The sequence below is a fragment of the Centroberyx affinis genome, unplaced genomic scaffold (genome assembly GCF_046629955.1).
Source record: "Centroberyx affinis isolate AG114_WGS23_722 - 3 ecotype Tasmania unplaced genomic scaffold, CSIRO-AGI_Caff_v1 ptg003351l_1, whole genome shotgun sequence".
Lineage (NCBI taxonomy): Eukaryota > Metazoa > Chordata > Actinopteri > Beryciformes > Berycidae > Centroberyx > Centroberyx affinis.
Window position 1 is genome coordinate 77501 of NW_027281347.1, and position 19959 is coordinate 97459.

General features: G+C 44.4%; 1 protein-coding gene across 18 annotated transcripts in view; it reads left to right on the top strand.

The window, feature by feature from the left end:
* The window catches only part of LOC139660607 (muscleblind-like protein 1), a 44226-nt gene that overhangs the window by 7450 nt on the left and 16817 nt on the right, over window positions 1-19959 (top strand). For 16 of the 18 annotated variants that reach the window (XM_071538781.1, XM_071538780.1, XM_071538779.1 and 13 more), the window contains exon 2: window positions 7098-8130. The exons of 1 other annotated variant lie outside the window; for it this stretch is intronic. In XM_071538781.1, coding sequence (XP_071394882.1) covers window positions 7957-8130 — 174 coding nt within the window. In that variant the 5' untranslated portion in view covers window positions 7098-7956. Of the gene's footprint in view, window positions 1-6562; window positions 6664-7097; window positions 8131-19959 lie in introns of those variants that run through there. One more of the 18 variants, XM_071538783.1, reaches the window with a different exon arrangement.

Consider the following 19959-nt stretch of genomic DNA (forward strand, 5'->3'; position numbering starts at 1 on the left):
GTACATGTGTCAACACAAGCCTGTCCTTGTTTTGCTAGACCCCAGTTGCATCAGCCCCTGCATACAACCCAGACATCTTAAACCTAGCCACCTCCGAGGGAGAGAAACAGAAGGCTATAACATTTAATGATACCCACTGTTACCCTATTTCTTTGCTTCTCCTTTCCTGCTCCTCCTCTCTCTCTCTCTCTTTCTCTCTCTCTCTCTCTCTCTCTCTCTCTCTCTCTCTCTTTCTCTCTCTCTCTCTCTCTCTCTCTCTTTCTCTCTCCCTATCTATATCTATCACCCACTCTCCCTCTGCCATTGTTTCTGTCATTGTGACTGCATTGGGACTGTCTTGCTTCTGGTAATTTAGAAGCTGGCCTCAACACTCAATGGGGAATGATATAAGCACTAGCACAGTCTGTCCTCTATGAAAATGATTGACTAAATGAAAATTATATTGATCACTAATGCAGGAGATAAAGTCAGCCACTGGTGGCAAAGTATGCTTGCACATAGTACACTGATAAAGAAACTAAACATACTGTACTGTACGTGCCTCGTATGCATTCCATACGTGATTAGATAATGCGGTGTATAAGTCTAGGAATGAATTACATTCTGTCCTAGGCTATATGCATGTAAATGCGCAATGTCGATTCCTCTCTGATAGATGCAAAGCTGTACTCTTAAAAAGGATTTGTCATTGTAACACATCAGTGAGTGCTACTTTTCAGCACATTGTAATTGCACAGAACAACTGCTTTTATGTCATGCTGTGTTTGGAAGTAAGAAAAGATGCATGGTGAACCAAATGACACCTAGAAATGTGTTGTCAATGATGTATTTTCTATTTTTTTTCTAAAAGAGTGTTACCTCACTACTTTGATAGGCGCTGAAGGAGGCACACACACCAGGGAACACAACTAGGTCCTACAATATTTAGAAAGCAGCCGCTGAGCTGTGGAGCCTGACTATGTTTCATTAGGTTGACTCAGGCAACATAAATGTGAGCCAATGACCCACTAATTAAACCATAAGGCCAGCTATTATCCTCACTGTCCATTGAGTTTAATACGTCCTTGCACACACTCAAACACACAGATACACACAGGCACACAAACAGAAAAACACAGATGCAGTGTCGCAGGCAGTCAGATATTCACCACAACCTAAGAATCCTGTACACAGGACACATGGTGGTTTGTGTATGTTTGTATAGGCCTGTGTGTGTGTGTGTGTGTGTGTCTGTGTGTGTGTGTGTGTGTGTGCATGCTGCACAAGAGATCTCATTGTCTCCAGAGGTTTGCTCTCAAGAGGAATCAATAGGCATTGTTTGTTGTGCGTTCCTAGCCACAAACTCTCTTTCACTGCCACATTACTTAATCCAGTGACAAATCAGTCAGCTAAACTAATAGCTAAGAAAAGGTGAGGACACAATGATGAGGATGACGGTGAGGAGGATGGTAACAATACCGACTATGGTGAGGATATTTGGATGAGCACGCAGTGGCAGAGATTTTATTTCAGCAGCGCCCTGTGGAGCTCGTCTTCCTGTCCACGTGAGCTGCATTGAGTCAATAAACTCTATTCATACGAAAAAAAAAATTGAAATAAATAAATAAATCGTGTATCCATGAGAAGCTTGCATCAATTCTTTATAAGGCTCCAGCCTATGTTGGTTGCCTGTGTTAAGGAGCTGTGCTGTTGCCCCCAGCCCTTGTCTTTGGCCTGAACTGTGGTTGTTTCATCCAGACCAACTCTCAACCTGATCTCTCAACCAACACGGGAGGTGCTATCGTCAAGGAGACGCTGTTTACTCTGGGATGTATGGCTGCGTGTCACAGGAAAGACATGGTGGATAGAGTAGCAGCTCTCACTCTGTGTGCACAAGTGTGAGAGAGAGATCGAGAGACAGGGAGAGAAAGTGCTCACGTGTCCATATATGCATTAGTGTGTATGTGTGTGTGCGTGCACATGCATGTATGAGCAAGGGTCAGAGAGGGCAGTATTGGCGTGTGATATTCAAAGCACATGCGGCAGCGGCAGCGATGGCTGTGGTGTTGCATTTCCTACAACGTCCTCCACTGTGATGACCTGTCTCAGCACACTGTCACCCTGACTCCACCTCTGTCAATATGCTGAAACCACTCCTTTTACTGAAGAACACCAAGCCAAAGGCGATAAACTGCCGCCTCTTTCTCTGCAGTCAAAGCAGAAAATAGAAGCTCTGGTTAGGAGCTATGGTTTGTTAGCTAGGTTGCTATAGCAAAGGTTGTAACATGACCAGTGAGTGCTAGTATAGCCTATTTAAAGTGTAAACATCTTATGCTTTGCTTCTGCTTTGATTTCCACTCATGCTACATCAATTAACCCCCTGTTCCATTTGTTATGAAGAGTGATTATGCAGAGTAGGGCCTCCAGTAACTCATGACCTGTGATGTCAGGCTATGCTAGGCTAGACTAATAATGTAGCACTCAGTCATTTCCCAGGAAGCCTTATCATAGCTGTGAACCACACCCTCTTTCTTGTTGTCTGGGAGCAGCTCTAGCAGTTAGTCACAATGACAACTCCAAGACCAGCCCAGATTAGCAACTAGCACCTCGCCTCCATTGCTGTAACTTTCCATTGGTTGGGGCATGCCTTCATAACAAAACACCTCTCTGTGTTCAAGGATACCTCATAATGTCTGAGCGCCATCCATCACAGTCCACTGTGCAAATCACTGCCAGATTTTATGCATAGTCTGCACTTTTGGTGTAGGTTAAGGGTGGATTCCGACAGCGTCTTTGACTCATTCAGAACAGATTTGTTTTCTGACTCATAACCAAGAGAAAGTAAAAGTCAGGCAGTGTTGCTTTTTATTTCAGAAATTGTTTGTGCTGTTGAGGCATACGTTAGCGTCTGGTGTCACATGACCATGAGCTGATGGTGATGTGCTAATTACGCCTCCTTGGACGCGCTGATTTTGTAGACACACTTCCTCTTCTCTTCCCCCAGCCACGTCATGTTCCTACCACGTGTCCAAGAGAGGGAAACAGGCAGCACAGTATCTCTCTCTCTCTCTCTATCTCTCTCTCTCTCTCTCTCTCTCTCTCTCTCTCCATGTTCCCATCCTCCAGTGTTGTTGACCTTGCACCAACTTGCGAGACCTTGGAGACTGAGGGAGGGCTGCTAAGGATGCTGGCAGAGAGCGCTGGCCAGACAGTCATATTGAGGGCATAAAGACAGAGGGATGGAGAAAGAGCGCTGGGGAGGGTGGAAAGAACGGGAAGAGGAACGGAGTGGAGGAACGGTGCTATCCACAGCTTAAAACAGTATGAATTCCAGGCTTAAAGTCACACTGAAATGAAAAATGACTTTCATACCATACACCGAATTGACAATTTATGCCAAAGAAAATGACAAAAAAATTCTATCAAAATCTCATTACTTTTACTTCCTGGAAAAGAGAAAATCTGTAGTGGTGACTTCATTGTGTAACAGGAGTCGTCCAAGAAAACCATCACTTTTGAATAGTCCCGCCCCTCCCATCAAATAAAACTGCCTTTCTCTCCCTAACTGATATCCCATTGGTTTACACTTTTGAATGATCCCTCCCCATGGGTGTGACTATTTCCAAGTTCCAGGAAGCAACAACCCTATAAATTTTTTGCGTTCACATTGTCATGTGACACGGCATTTGGAGTGTTCCAAAAGTTGAATGACCTGAACCGCTACGAAATTACCCATCAGCTCAAACGAATTGCAGCTGCATTGAAAAAACTAGCATAAATGGAGAAAAAAGCTAAGGTACAAGGCTATGTACATATAGCTGTTAGGAGGTAAATAAACTGCTCATCCCAGAGAGAATTGTGCCATAAAAGTCCCCCAATTACAGAGCTGGGAGAGCATAATAAGCTTTGTTGTTCGGTCAACTTGTCAGGTGGAAGAGACAAAGTATATCTAGAGCTAGTCATACAAGATAAACCTAGCGTTACAGTGTTAAGACGAGAAGAACGTGGTCCAGTGTTTTGTACCCATTGGTCAGGAGTGCACAATTGCACTATATTCTACTGCTTTCCATCGTCTCAGTCAGTGACCATAGCAACAGCCTTTAAGGGTCATGGATATTGTAGTGTTTGGTGCTGTTTGAAATACAGAAGCGACAGAAAAAACACAGTTTCGCACGAGGTTGAAACGTTTGTGACCGAAGATCATTACAGCAACCTTGAGTATTGTTTTCTAATCTCGGAGACTCCCTGGGGTCTGTGTTGTGTAATATGGCGGCTATCGCTAAAATGAAATTCCCTATGAGGCTGGGGGCCACTTCCGGAACCGAACGTCTCAAATCTATGTCCCGCTTCAACAATACATTGCATTGAAATACATCACAGTGTGACTTTAAAGCAAAAGAGTAGACAAACCACAGTAAATAAAGCCATCTTTTTGAAATGAATGGTTGGATGCCTTGGAGACATATGGCACAGACATTTAAAGTGGAATTAGATAAAGGGAGTGGCTTACTGACATGAAAGACCATTGAGATGAAGCAATCAATAGGGGAAGGATGCCCATGTCCAGGCATGATGGATCATAATAAGGGCCCATTATCACTTTGGCACTGTCTTATACCGTGCTATACTGCCTCTCTGTCCGCAGGCAGATATCTGCTCGTCTGACTTTAGTAGAAACCATAGAAACAGATTAGGCAGTCAGCCAGAACACAGGGGGCATCAGCTTTTCATGCATCAAGTCATAACATTCTCTCATTTGATTGAAGTCAGCCCATGGCGCCATCAGTTTTAAAATGGATGCCACTATTCCCACCTCATTAGTTCCTCTCCAGCTGTGGTTGGAGTTCTGTCTGATCAGGTCAAAGATAGTCCACCTAAATGTAGTTTTAGTTTGCTCTGTGTTGCCCCCTTGTACTTCATCTCATTAAAAAGTATATTTGGGTTGTAAAAGTGTGTTGCCATCAGCTCTATCAGACTGTGCTGTAGCAATAAACACATGTAACATCAACATGATGTGATATTAAAATCACACGTCCCGGGGCATACCGAGTTACACAGAGAGTTTAGACTTGGCTGAGTTGACATTTTCACAGGAATGAAGATGAAATGATGAATGAGCAAGTTCATGGGAATAGAAACATGCCCTTAGTAATGTAAACAAATGGTCTGTGTTTGAGGACTCTCATTCCAAAGCAAGACATCCAATCCAGTCACTCTCACTGAAAATGTTTTTTGGCATGAAAGTGCTGTAAAACTGACGAAGGAACATTACTGAAGTTATTATAAAAAAAAAAATTAGCAAAATTTAAAACAATGTCATTATCTGTATTTTAAAAATATTGAGCAGTGAGGCAATATACAAAGTGGATATATAGTTGTTGCTTTTTTAATTAAACCTTTCATTTATTTTCTTGTATGGTCTGGTGTCTCCTCCAGAGTGCATGACATGGGAGATAATTTTTTGTGTGTGTGTGTGTGTGTGTGTGTGTGTGTGTGTACACATGGGTGTGTGTATGTTGGGGTTGGGCAGGTGTAGTGTATATGTTACCATTACGCTTGCACTCCAAAGGTCATTTCTAGCAGCAACGCTACTTTTGCTGTCCTGGGGGTCATCCAAGGTGAAGCTAGGCCGATTCCTCTTTCACTCTAACTCTCTCTCTCTCTCTCTCTCTCTCTCTCTCTCTCTTTCACTTTCTCTCTCTCTCTCTCTCTCTCTCTCTCTCTCTCTCTCTCTCTCTCTCTCTCTCTCTCTCTCTCTCTCTCTCTCTCTCTCCCTTGCCTCTCTCTGTAAACATAATCCATGTTGCTGGGTCATCATGACCTGGGCAGTACTGCTGCAGGGGTCTGATATACTGTACAGTGTTGTAGTGAGTGGTGGTTCGTAGCATTGCTGAAGGTGCACATGCTGTTCTGGGAAAGGCGATTTCTCTAGATAGGGCGTGGTGAGTTACCCTGCTCTTATGATAAGAGAGGAATGGGCCCCTGGGATCCCAATCATTCAAATTCCCCTAGCAAACCCTGTACAATGGCTTCACCAAAAATAGAAAACACTGGCAACATTACAAAACCATGAAAAAAAAAAACTTTTCCACCCATGATCTCATCTGTGTGTGATGGTGACAAATGGGAATTTTGGTTTATGAAAGCAGAATAATAAACATGATATTATCACAGCAGACGAGTTCACATCTCTTTGAGACCCTTGTGGTATTGCTCTGATGACGATGCTATCTTCTCATTTGGAAATGCTTGAGTTCACAATGAATAATATTTGCCAGGATATTTTGTACAATGTTGTTTGTGCTAAGAGAGACATTTATCATCGTATTGCCATCTGTCTGCAAGGAATCAGGTAGTTGTCATAGCAAGGAGAATGATTAGTTTGGACTGTCTCGGTCTCGGTCTCTCTCTCTCTTTCTCTCTCCCTGTCTCTCTCTATCGCTCTCCCTGGTGGCGGCAGGTCAACCTCCTCTTTGCTCCTCCCCCTGCTCTCACCTGGCGCTCAGCCCAGAATGTTGCTGCAACTCCGCTGGCTCTCATTGGTCCCCACTCGCACACCGCTTCGCAAGAAGGGAAATGACTAACCTCCTCTCCCTCATGCCCTGCCTCCACTTCCCCTTACTTTCACTCTCTTTCTTTCTCTTCTAAATAGATTTGCCATGACCGGCTTTGCCGTACTCAACTGTAAGTGATATGGGATTTGATTTGATTTTCCTGCTTCGACCAGAAGTGGTGGAAAGTGGTGAATGGCTGCTTTGTGCACTTCTGTCTCTGTGTGAGAGTGTGTTTGTGTGTGGCGTGGCGTGATGAGCGTGTGTGCGCACCATGTGTGTTTAGAGCGCAGGGCGGGTGAAAGTTTTATTTGTTTTAGCTGACACCCCTGCATTGCTGACATTTTTACATATTCTTTATTCCCACAGCTGCATAGCTTAGCGGTGGCATGACTAGAATGACTTGGAGTAGCGCTCCAGGTCAGAGTGGAGCAAGAACAGAACCTCCAGTGAGGGATACATGGAAGAGAAAATAAACCGGAATGCATTCTTTGGTGGGATATCATCGGATTAATCTCTTTCTTCTTTCTTTCTTCTCGTCCTTCTTCTCTCCCTCTCTCTCCCCAGAGGAAGTGCCTTCCCTGACGTCTGCTGCAGCTTTGACCTGCTTCTACAGCTGAAGCTCCACCCTCCCCCTGCCTCGCTCGCTTGCTGCCACGGTAACGCGAGCACAAGGACAGCGACCACACCCTCCTCGCGGCCTACGCCCAGACCCGCTCGCCCGCTCATCTCCTTCTCCACCACCACCACCACCACCTCCACTCCTCTCTGCCCTCACTGCAGCCAGGCTCCAGCCTCAGCCCTCTTCACCAGACTGACCAGCCTTACCACATCCAGGCCCACGCAGCATCTCACCCGCCTTGCCTTTAACCCTCCTCGCCTTCGACCCTCTAAGCCTCCACTCGGTCCTCAGTGTCCTTAACCCACCTCCAGCAGACTACACCCAGACTATCGCCTCTGTGTTGCCTGCTTCACTGCACCCGGACAGAGGGCTTCTGGTTTGGCTTGACCCTCTGTTTGCAGCCTTGGATTGTGAATGCTGTAGGTGAGAGAGCAATAAACAGTGAGAGAGACAAGTCAAGCAGAAAGTGGCAAGTTAATTGTCAGGTGAAATTGTCTGCTGGATTTATTCCCTTCTTCAGTGGTGGATTGAACAGGAAAATGACCCATTAACATTCACAGAGAAACATCGTCCTGCAACATTTCACCTTTTTTGGAGCAGGAGTCTCCTCAATCAATAGGAACCGTCTTTTATTTTTTGAATGATTCATTTCAACTTCATGTAACACAAACATCCACAGATAGTAACCACACCAACAAATAAAGCAAAAGAGAACTTTTAAGTTGTGGATTAAAAACACTAGGGGTACTTCCACCACGCTTAAACCCATCTCAGCTTGGAATACTTTTTTGCCAACTTGCTGCCATGGCGATGAACATTGCGCACATGCGTGACACAAAGTGGCTGACACTGGAGGTGTGTAGGGAGTTCCAGCGGGGCACGTGTTCGCGCTCCGACCAGGAGTGTAAGTTCGCTCACCCAGCCAAGAGCTGTCAGGTGGAGAATGGACGGGTCATCGCCTGCTTCGACTCACTTAAGGTAAGAATACTGAACAGTATCAGATAGACAGGATCTCAGGCAGGCGGACAGGGAAATAGACACAGACACAGGCAACAGACCGACCACACTCAGACCAGCAGGCAGTTTGAGAGAATATATGGATTTACAAGCAGAGAATAGCTGCGGTCTACAGCCTATATATCATGCTAGAGTGTAGGTGAACAAGCAGTAAAGGGTTTCCCACATGGCCTCGGTTTAAAACAGCGCACCATCTGCCCTCGGCATGTGCTCTCTCTGGTCCCGCCTATTTCTGGTCAGGTGACTGGAACATGTGACCAAGGGCACAGAAGGGTGGAGGGAGGGGTGGGGGGGGAGTTGCAACTGCTTAGATTCAGGAAGCAGAAGTCAGACGTTGTAACACTGCGCTGTGGAATTTTCTAGGACGGGCTAAAGGTTTTTGGCGAGTGTTTATTGCATTCATTTCAGTCACACTTTCAACTCCCCGTACATAAACACAGTCGCATGAATTTCCATGTTACTTGAGCCTAACATCAGCACAGTCTCTCACACTGTGGAAGCGGTGAAGACGGCTGAGTGCTATTTTCAGGGTCACAGTCTCTCTGTGTAATACAGATTTTGTGGAGAGCTAAGCCAGTCGTTGAATAGGAAAATATTCACGGATACCTTAGGTTGTTCAAATACGATTTCACATACATACATACACACATGGACGCCCTGAGCAACAACGCGACTGAGCAGCCAGAGAGGAGTGAAGCGTTAGCGTCATCTTGTAGCTCTCACTCAGTCAAACCACTTCCTCTGCGGAGGCCTAGGGGCAGTTAGAGGGGGGGTTTGTGTTTGTGCGTGTGCGTGTGTGTATGTGTCTGCGTGTGTGTTTGAGCGAGAGGTTGGGGGCAGAGTGGGGGCACCGTATGCAGTAATTTTCCATCTATTTTTAAGTGGCAGCAGGAAAGCAAACACCTCTCTCTCTCTCTCTCTCTCTCTCTCTCTCTCTCTCTCTCTCATTCTCTGTCTCACAATCTCTCTTTCTATCAGCACACAAGATCTCTAGAGATGGGTGGACCTCAACCCTAAATTTCCCTTCACTGTCCCTGCCCTGACACACACACATGCACACACACACACACACACACAGCTTTGACTTCTCAGTGTGTTTAGTTTACGTAGCAGTAGTTCAAAATATTAGTTTTCCCTCGGCTTGTATTCTGCCCCTACAGGCGTTGTTGAGTCGTGGTCACTGGCAGTGAGAGCAGGGCAGGGTTAGGATTAGGCCGGCGTGTGTGAGCTGACTCTGAAAACACTGTTTATAGCCAGATGTGGACAGAGGAACATTGTCTGGCCCACGCTGAACTCTTCCCAAGTTTCCTCACAATGCGCTAATGCCTGTGCATGTGTGTGTGTTTGTGTTTAATAGTGAGTTTAACAGTTACAGGCTAAAATGAACCCTTCAACGGCTTAGTGTCGCTCACATGCGCCCACAGGCACATGTGCACACCCACTCAGACACACACACACACACACACATACACACACACAGACGACGCTGATCAAAAGTACAGTGTTCTCCTGACTATCTGGCTGCCAAGGGCCCTCGTCCAGCACAGTGACCTAATAGCAAGGGCCCGACCACATGTAGACGATCACGGACAAAGCAAAGGAGTTGTTATCCGCAGGCGGAGGGATGAAAGAGCGGAGGAGGGGAAGCAGGGATGAGTGGGGAAAAGTGAGGAAGCCGGGGGAGAGAGATATGTGAACGTGGCAAAACGATATTTCAACATTCTCTTTCACACCGAGGTAAAGGTCAGCCATTGGAAAGGAGCGGCTGGCAGACAGGGAGGCTTTTTGGGGGAGCCGAGGGGCCTGTTTTAGTCATTTGGACTCTCCTCCCACTAGGGCTTGTGTATTAATGGAGACGGGCAATGCTTTTTTTTAACCGTTTGCCCCATTTTTTCCACTGGTAATGAAAAACAGAGCAGGTCTCGGAAATCTCAGTGGAAACGGCAGGAGAGAGCGAGAGAGAGAGAGAAAAAGAGAGAGAGAGAGGAGGAAATCAGATGTGATGGCTGTTGATATGCTGGCTATAAACCTGCATTTACACACCGGTAGATAAGAGCGCAGTCCCACCCACACACACACACACACACATACACACACATGCACAGGCGCAGACATGTGCACCACATTTCGTTAAGGTTTCTCTCTTACAAACTGCTTGTCCTACTTCACTCGCAAACTGGTTGAGTGTTCAATGTTTGAAATAGGACAAAGATCTCATTTGCCATTTAGTTGTGTTACATCAAGCCACATTGCTCTCTATTACTTCAGACACACACACACAAACGCATGGATACACACACATGGACACATAACGCACACACTTTCTGCCCATGAGAGAGGATCGACCTTCTTCTTGAGAAGTGTATAATTAGAACAGGTCTCACATGATCACCAGTGCATAGCTGAGCAGGTCACACCCAAACCATGTCATTTCCCCAACAGCCACTCACTCTGGCCTCCTTTTTCATGCTACACACACTCACACACAGACACAGACACACACGCACATGCAGACACAGACTCACACACAAACACCATGCACCAGGCACTAAACCAAGCTGGGAGAGTCCATGCTGGGGGAATTAGAGCAGGGAATATATTTGTACCAGAAATAGCAGAAACAGTTAAATCTCAATTTTTCATGGGAAGATGTTTCAAGACGGCAATCAGATGAGGGTAATATACCCCCAGGCAAGACAATCAATCAGGCAGGGCAATCAGAACCAAGTTTTCATCCAGGCCACGGTATAAATAGAATTAAAATTGAGTGTGTGTTTGTGTGTGTGTGTGCGTGCACGCGTATGTACATGCATGTGCGTGGGTGTGCATTGGCCTTGCACTTGGCCTTAAACCCAGAGTGCAGCCCAGTCTGTTGGCTGTGTATCTGGCTGGTAGAGAGCAGATAGCTCAGCTATGTCGCTGTGGGGTAAATATTTGGAGAGGGATAATGGCTGCCTGCACTTCCCTGATCTAAAGTCAGCTTTGGAACTTTCTCTATTAATGATTAACTAGTAAGCAGATAGGTTAGGTGAGATACGCAGATTCTAAATCTGTATAAACTGGTTATACTTACAACTAAAATTAGCAGCCAAGAGAGTTAGTTTAGAATCATTTTGTATGTGGTGATGCACAAAGCGGGGGTTTCAAACCTGTTGTTTCTTGTTGGTGTAGTTTTCAAAACCATTTAATGCTGTGAACTGCAATGACGATAATTCAAGTAAGGTATTTGTAATCAGCTGTATGTTGTACTTGCTTCACTGAAGTAGCGATAATCAAATGGGAGTATAATAGTCAGCTTATGTTGCTGTACCAACTTAGCTAACAGCCTCATTTGTTTATACTAGAATGAGAGACTTTAGTCTGAAAAAATGTGAGATGCTGGGCTCATAGCTCACTAAATCAACTGTAACAATGCAGCCTCACGCCCCCGCCAAGGTAAATTGCCAACCAATGACTGTGGCTGCCAACCTGTGGGACACACTGTACCGTACTAGTTTGATGCAAGCCTACTCTAGTCTTCTCCCCCTCCGCTCCTCTTCCCTTTCTCTCTTGTTTGTTTTTTCTTTTTCCTCCCATCTTGCTAGCTCCGTCTACTTTATTTCCCGCTCAGTCTGGTTTTCACCTCATTTACTTCAGGCCACACCCATCTCTGGACAGGATGGTTCACATTACACCCTGTTAGACCCACACACACACACACACACACGGGCCTGTGTGGTGTGAGCTCAGGGGCTGGAGTGACATCAACCGTGACCCTATGTGAACCCAGCAGCAGCAGGTCTTTGTTTACCCCCCCACACCGCCGTGCCTGTCATAAAAAAGGAGAGTGGTGTAGCATGGAGAGGTACACATACACACATACACACACACACGCGCACAGACTAGACCTTGTACTTTGTCTACCTGCCAGCTCTTCCCCTGACACACCCACTGTCATAATGTCTGAGAGAGACCAAGTGTGTGCGCGTGTGTGTGTTGTGTGTGTGTGTGTGTGTGTTTTATCTGTTAGTGGTGCTGTTACAGTGTGTTTCTTAGTGTTACTACTATGTTCTGAGCCAAGATTACATTCCTGCTGAACTGAGGGCGGGTAAATACCTCTTATTTATCTCTCTCTGTCTCTCTGTTTCTATCTTACTGCCTCTATCTCTATCTCTGTCTCTGTCTTGGTCTCTCTCTCTCTCTCTCTCTCTCTCTCTTCCTGTCTTTCTCTCTTTTTCTCTCTCCCTCTCTCTCTCTCTCTCTTCCTGTCTTTCTCTCTCTCTATCTCTTTCTTCTTATTTTGCTGACTGTATTTTGACAGCGTGTTTATGTTCAGTGGTTAGTCAGAACAGTCGGGTTAAACACACATGCGCGCGCACACACACACACACACTAGTGCGCACGTGCCCGTGCGTGCACACACACATTGAGTGGTGGCTGGCCAGACAGACATGTGGGGTAAATATTAGCAGCGTTGCTAGCCGACAGTGTTTTCTAATTTCAAACAAAACGTCCAACCAGTCTCTCGTCAGTAAAATCCCTGCATGTCTTACTGTGTGTGTGTGTGTGTGTGTGTGTGTGTGTGTGTGTGCGTGCGTGTGCGTGGTTATGAGGTCAGAAGGCTAATGTGTATTTGATACAGCTGTCACACACTGCATAGAACATCCAAACACACATTGCACATGGCCACACGTAGACAGGAGTTTTAGTGCGGGACGTCCAGTGATGAGCTGGTCTAACTGAAGCAGAAGAGCACAGCTTAGCTTGATCCAAGTGTCTAATTTAGCTGAACGTAGTCTTATTTTAAACCCTGTTTACAGCTGGGGTTAGAATCCCCATGCAGTCACAAGATGCGTCGAGGTTGCATTTACAGTAAATAGAGTTTGTCTAGATAGAGTTCCAAAATGTATTAAACATGAGTGTAAATAGATAAAAAAAAGGAAAAAGACACAAATCCTTGGACGCTTCGTGCCACATCTAGGCACAATCTAGATGCATTGTTTATCGGTAATTAACAGTCACAGATGGGCTTGTGGAAGCTACACAGAAGAACAGCAGTAGAAAATGGATAACAAGTATGCTTCCTCACATTGCTTCCTTCACTGGGTATTCTGCCAAAAACTATTGGCCCAAAGAAAACTTTGAATATTCAAGGAAAGAAGAACAAATGTGACGTTGTTGCACAGTGTCATAAAGTCTGACCATGACAAATGTGTTTTAAGGATTATGCTGCCATCGCACCAGCGATCGGCGAGCTTTTGTTTTCAGTGACATCACGCTAATCTCCAGGCGGGGTGCTGCAGTGATGATATAATTCAGACAGACACAGACAGACACCGACTCCATCTTAATCAGACGTGGATCCATACGAGCCTCCTCGTCTATCGTCTACGGATGGAATCTCCATCCTAATTGGATTTTTAATGGGATATCTGCTGGGTGCATCCACTGGTAGAAATCCAACGCTCCGAGAGAACACAATGAATATTTCACACCTTTAAGTTAACAAGGCATGGATTCAGCCATCCATAATAAGCGGCTTTTACTAAAAGAGAGCTGTTCATATCACAGTGTCTTCTGTTTAGTTGGCACAATCTTCTCTGTAGCAGCAGACAATGAGCAGGTTTCACTAGATAAGAATCGTATTAGAGGGGCTTTTATTTTAGCGGGTAGGATCTTCTCTGTCTGTCTCCTGGTGTTGATCTGTCTATTTTTATGTCTTTCTCACTTTCATGCTTGAGCGATTTGTATCTGGAACAATCTAACCCTGACACACACACACACACACACACACACACACACACACATACAAACATACACAGAGACATTCATTAGCCTGCTCGTTCCATGGTATGTGCACGCTTGTCTGTGGTGGCAGTGCAGGGTCCTGCTCAGATCAGTGCGGCTCTGCGTTAGTGTGAGGTTGTGTGACGGCACATCAACGACAACAGCCTGTCTTTCTTCTCAGTGTCAGTCGTCCCTGTCCCTCCATCACACTGGGCCCCTTTATAGCACCACCGATACAATGATGGGTTCTCTCTCTCTCTCTCTCTCTCTCTCTCTCTCTCTCTCTCTCTCTCTCTCTCTCTCTCTCAGAGATAACATACACACACATACTATAAAACCTTCAACAGTAGCCTGGGGGTTTGATTGCTTCAACAACAAAAATGACCAGGTTTTTTTTTTTTTTTTTTTGCTGAAGTTGCACATTAAGCCAAGATTCCAACGCTAAATAATGTAAAACAAAGTCACAGAAAAATCAAATCTAACTTGCGTCTGCACTCAGTCACATCAATGGTGGTTTTATCTCCAGGGATTTATTGGATACAGGTGTTTATAGGCTAAAACATTTAGATTTCCAAGAGACAGGCTATTATTACAGAGCATGAGTTTATGAGAAGTTTTACAATTTGTAAGAAATGCTTTTTTTTCTCCACCCATAATGTAAACAAACCAATCAACCCTCATCATCTTCTTTTTATGTCTTCAGACAAATTAGTTTAGCACAGGTAATCACTCAGCTTTCAACTTTGTTTAGCCATGTCACAGAGGAATTTAGAGCCAGAAGTTACAGTACATCCTGTAGACAATTCTGTCTTCAACAGTTTGAAACCAATAGGCTACATGTCACGCTCCCTCACTGGATATATTTCACTTTAAGCCTTATAATTGATCCGGCTTTTCCTTTTCCTTTCCCTCTTACTCTTTTTTCTTCTTCCCCCTCTCTAACTTTCCCTCTCTCTCTTGTGTGCTTTTTCAGTCCCTCTCACATGCTAACAGTCATTCAGTCAGTCAGCAGAGCCATTATCCTGCCATTAGACAGGTGAGAGAGGAGCTTGAGGGCACAGCTATTCACTTAGCTCAGCTCTCTCAACACCTATTCAAACTGTCCCTCCCTCTCGTCTGCTATTCAGTCCATCACTCAGGTTTTCCCTGCCCTTATCTCTCTGTTGCTACCTAACGTGAGAGAGCCGCTGCCATGAGCCTGAGGGTGGGGGCGGGGGGGGTGGGAGGTGAACGGCACGAAGATGTGAAGGGAAAACTGAGAAGGAACGAAATAGCTGTCCATCTCTCTCTCTCTCTCTCTCTCTCTTTCTCTCTTTGTTTCTTTTTCTCGATTTCTCTCAAGCACATTCCTCCTCCCCATCAGTGTCTGGGCCTGTCAAACCTGTGGCATCGCGTTCTCCAATCAACAGCATTCTCCTTTTCCACTTTATATGTGTCCACTATCACCTTCTCTTGATTCCTCTTACTGCTCTTTGTAGGTCAGGGAAGAGCTGCTTGGCGTATCTCAGTAAAAGAGTGCAGAAATCATTCATTTCAGCAAGCTATAATATGATAACATAATACTGAGCTGAAATCTCGTTTTTATTCAGACAAGTGAAAAAATCTCAATCCATCTCAATCCATCTCAATCCATCGGCAGAAGTTTTCACTTGTTTCAAGAAAAATACCAGACTAAATCTCAGATTAAATTGCTCCTTAAAATTGATTTTCTTTTTTTGCAGTGAGAGAGAAAGAAAGGGGGTGAAAGCATACTGATCGAGCAGGTGCCAAGTTAGAGGGAGATAGTCGCATGCAGAAACAGGATTATGCCAGTTGACAGTGGGATTAGACCCGTGGACAGGATTACAGCCTGTGAGATCAGATTATCGTAATACATGCCGGATTAAATCGGTTAGCGCCGCAGACCAAATTAATCATCAGCCCTGTGCTTATTATCTGGCTACTGATGGAGCAGACTTATTGGTGTGGCTTTCTGTTATTCAGGTGTCGCAGAATTGCGCAGGAGCTGAACACTGTAGGGATGGCGGTGCTAGTGGTGGGGGCTGGAAAGGGAGAATAGAAAGCTGAGATCAAAGAAAGGTATATAAAAGAGAAAAGGAATGGAGACATCCCTCTAAACTTTTTTTTCAGCGTTTGAAGTTTTCAGATAAGCTACCGCATCCACTCCTGCAGAAGCTGCAGAAACAAGGCTGCAGTGTGCATAAAAGATGAGAGAAACAGAAAGATGGGGCAGTCACATTGTAAACCCTGCTCTTATCTATGTCCATGGATGTTTTTTTTCTATGCCCTTTGTAACTTCCGCCTTATGATCACCGACCGCTCCATTGATCGGTGGAGTTCAGAGGTCTATACAGTAGGAGTTTCTTCCTCTCTGCCTTATCTGTCTGTGTCAGTGATAGCTGCAAAGTTCACCTGCTGTTTGTTTTTATTGAGGACAGTATTGGAGTGTAGTGCACTGCTTATCTTAACAAGACAGGCTGTCTCATATCAGTCTGTTGATATATTTATTAGTAGTACTTCAACTTCAAGCTTAGCCAGTGAATAGTCTTGACATTCAATGAAATAATCTTTATTAGTATTAGGCATCCTGATACAATATCACAGGCCACAATGCAGTAATATAGCAATATAAAACCCAAGAAGAAGAAGGTGTTCTTTACTGTAATTACATAATTACCATAATCACAGTAATACACGTCCTCAAGGGTGGGATGGCTTTTATAAATCGGTTTCCAACACCTGTCATATACATACATGAAGTTAAAAAAATACAACACAAGAATAACCTCTAGTCTAGGTCTCTGGTGGCCACAAGATTTGGCATGCCATGGCTAGCTGTGCTTTACGGGAATTACTGCACCAGCACGGTTTGTCTTGGATCAATCAGATTGTTTTGCTATGCATTATATAACAAAAGCAATTCTGGCTGTATTGCAATACACAAAATTTTCCCTTTAGATAGTATAGTGTTTTACTTTTCAGTTTTTTTCCCCTTTCCTTTAACTGCAAAAAATCTGTTATATTTTTGAGTAAAAATCCATGAATCAATTGCTAGCACAAGATGGGTAATTTATTTCTCAATTTCAAAAAGATCATTTTATATTTTTCACCGGTATTATGTACCAGTTATCAATATTGAGACTCAGCATCCACTTGTCAATAGAATTTCATGGGGGAAGTCTTGCAGTGTGATACAGTATCATTTCCTCCCACCTCTGATCCTCACTCTGCACCCTGAAACGAGAACGCCTCAATCATTTCAGAAACAACAGTGGCGTTATTGACGCCTCACTGCCGTGTGTATCGTGTGATTTCTGTGCAGTGACTCCTCTCTCTCTCTCCCACTGGGAGGTGGAGCTTGGAGATGATTAAATGAACATTCGCAGGCCGCGCCACGTACTCCTGCACTGCGAGTATTGGATGGCTTTCATAAAGTGCTGCAGCTCAAATCGATAGCTGCGTGATTGCTCTGTTATTACAGATAATGAACAGCACAAAACTAACCTCGTTACCTCTCACAGGACAAGAAGCAACGGCGTATTGAACACAGACAGTAGGGAAATATTGGTGCGAATAACGTGACATGAAAGTGTGTGAGTGTGAGAGAGAGAGAGAGAGAGAGGGAGAGAGAGGGAGGCGGGGCCAAGACAGAAGGGTCTAAGTTTAGATCCAGGGCTCCTGTGTACGTGACATCTGACCTTAGGCATTTCTGAGAACCAACACCCTCTCAAGTGTGAATATCTGTGTGGGTTTGGGTGTGTGAGTGTCTGTCAGGTGTGTGTTTAAGTCTATATCTAGGTCTGTGTGGCTGTTACTGTGTCAGCGCATCGTTGCTCAATGCACATGCATATGTGTGTGTGTTTATCAACACCAGTTAAAACCGCTGCTTATCGCAAGATACAATTCGATACGCAATATGGGGTTTATGATTCGATACGAACCGGTTTAATAAATAAAAGTTCAATGACAACAAAGTATGACTGCAGAGTTTATTTCTGAGCCACAAATTTCTCTAGCAATAGCATTGGCTTGCTATAATGTAAACAACAATTAAAAAATATCATTACAAAGTGCATAATAATATAATTTTAATGGAGAGCCTGTGAAATTGCGATGGTCAAGCCGTCTCGTTTTTTATTACTAGAGCAGAATAAAATGTAACTAATATTGCAATTAATTTTCCTGCTGCACATATTGTCACATTTTTGTATTGCGATATATTGAATTTCGACAGATCGTCCCATCCCTAACCGCTACCATTGGAATTTTGCACAGTGTTTCATTTGATGATATTCCCAGAATCTGCACTTTCAGATCCAATGAGTTTTTTCCTCCCCAAATTTTTCCCACAAACTTTTGTATTTATCTGGCTAACCTTATCTCTCCCTATGTGGTCTGTGGCATGGCTTCGCCCGAGCCCGTAATCCGTTTCTCTCCCACATTGTTTAGTGAGGGTAGTAATGCGTCACAGGGGGCATATCATAACTATTATCATAGATTAACACTCCCTCCCGCCTCCATATCTTCATAAGCCCCCCTGGTCACATCAACTCCCTGACCACTAAGCTCCACTGTGTGGATCACTGTGTACATTGAAACCCATCAGAGAGATATAGTTGTAATCACGGGTGTGTGTATGCGTGTGAATGAGAGAGAGGGTTTTGCGATGAGTGCATATTTGTTGTTTGTTTGTGTGCGTCAGTGTGTGTGTGTGTGTGTGAGTGCGTTCAAGGTCTGATATATAAATGCAGGCCGCAGTACAGAAACGACCCTGCATCAAATAAGACTGCTTAGATGCTTAATTTCTTCTTCACCCTCTACATACACTGCAAAAAGCTTACTGCCAATTTAACTGAGAATTACTGCCAATTAAGTGGCTACCAACATAATGGAAATCTATAGTACTTTACTTTATGGGGGTATTATTGATTGTAAATTGCTGTCTACTTTTTTGGCAGCTTAATTGCTTGTAGATCTACTGACAATAAAACTACGCCACACAAATGTATATAAATGGCTTTATGTAATGATACTACTGTACTACTACTCCTGTACTGAATATCAGGAAAATACAGCAGTGTGGGTGTCATGTACCACGAACAGCGCATAGGCCATATATGGGCTGGCTTATTATGTTTTTATATTTCATGCTATATTTGAGCGCACAGTAGACAAAAGAGACCAACCACTGGGCCCGGTCCTTTGAGTCTCTGCTTCTCTGCAGCAGAACAAAGCTTCATTCACAGTGTGTGTGTGAGGAGAGAGGGCTTTCATCTCTGTGTATGTTTAGACAGAAGTCACTGGAACGCAGGGCAGCGAGCAGAGCAGATCCACACTGGAATCGAACACAGCAGAGCGCTGGAGCCTCAGAGATGGGGAGGGAAAGCAAGACATGAGCAAACCTTAACTGTGATTTTAGTGTGTTTTGATTGTGATATGATGAATGTATGATTTTAGAAATAGATATACACTCATGGGCGATACTTCAAATGGGTGATGGAGAGACATGGCTGGTGGTCTTCAGTGCAACATAAATGATTTTGCTGCCTGGCTTTTTTTCTTCTTTTTTTTTCCAAGTAGCTTAATCCAGGGATTTTTGTTAAATGCTAAAGTCTGCTTCCACAGTTTGAGACCCGTAGGAAATTTTTAATGATAGTTTATTGGATATATATATTTCACTGCAACACACACACACACACACACATACACACATTAACACATCTCGCCTCATGCTCCATGTCCTCTCCTCCAAAGGACGGGATGCAGCCACACCCAGCATTCTTTATACATTGATTCATTGTTTGTTTAAATCCCACACAGTAACAAAAGCAGGGTGTGTGTGTATATGAGAGAGAGAGAGAGAGAGAGAGAGAGAGAGAGAGAGAGAGAGAGATCAGGGTGGGACATGTTGTTACAACCTATCATCAATCAGACTGCACAGTAGCCAGTGGGATTATTGTTCCCTATTTGTCCAGATACTATGGCCTGGAGTTAGGCTAGTCAGATCTGACTAGGAGAAACAGG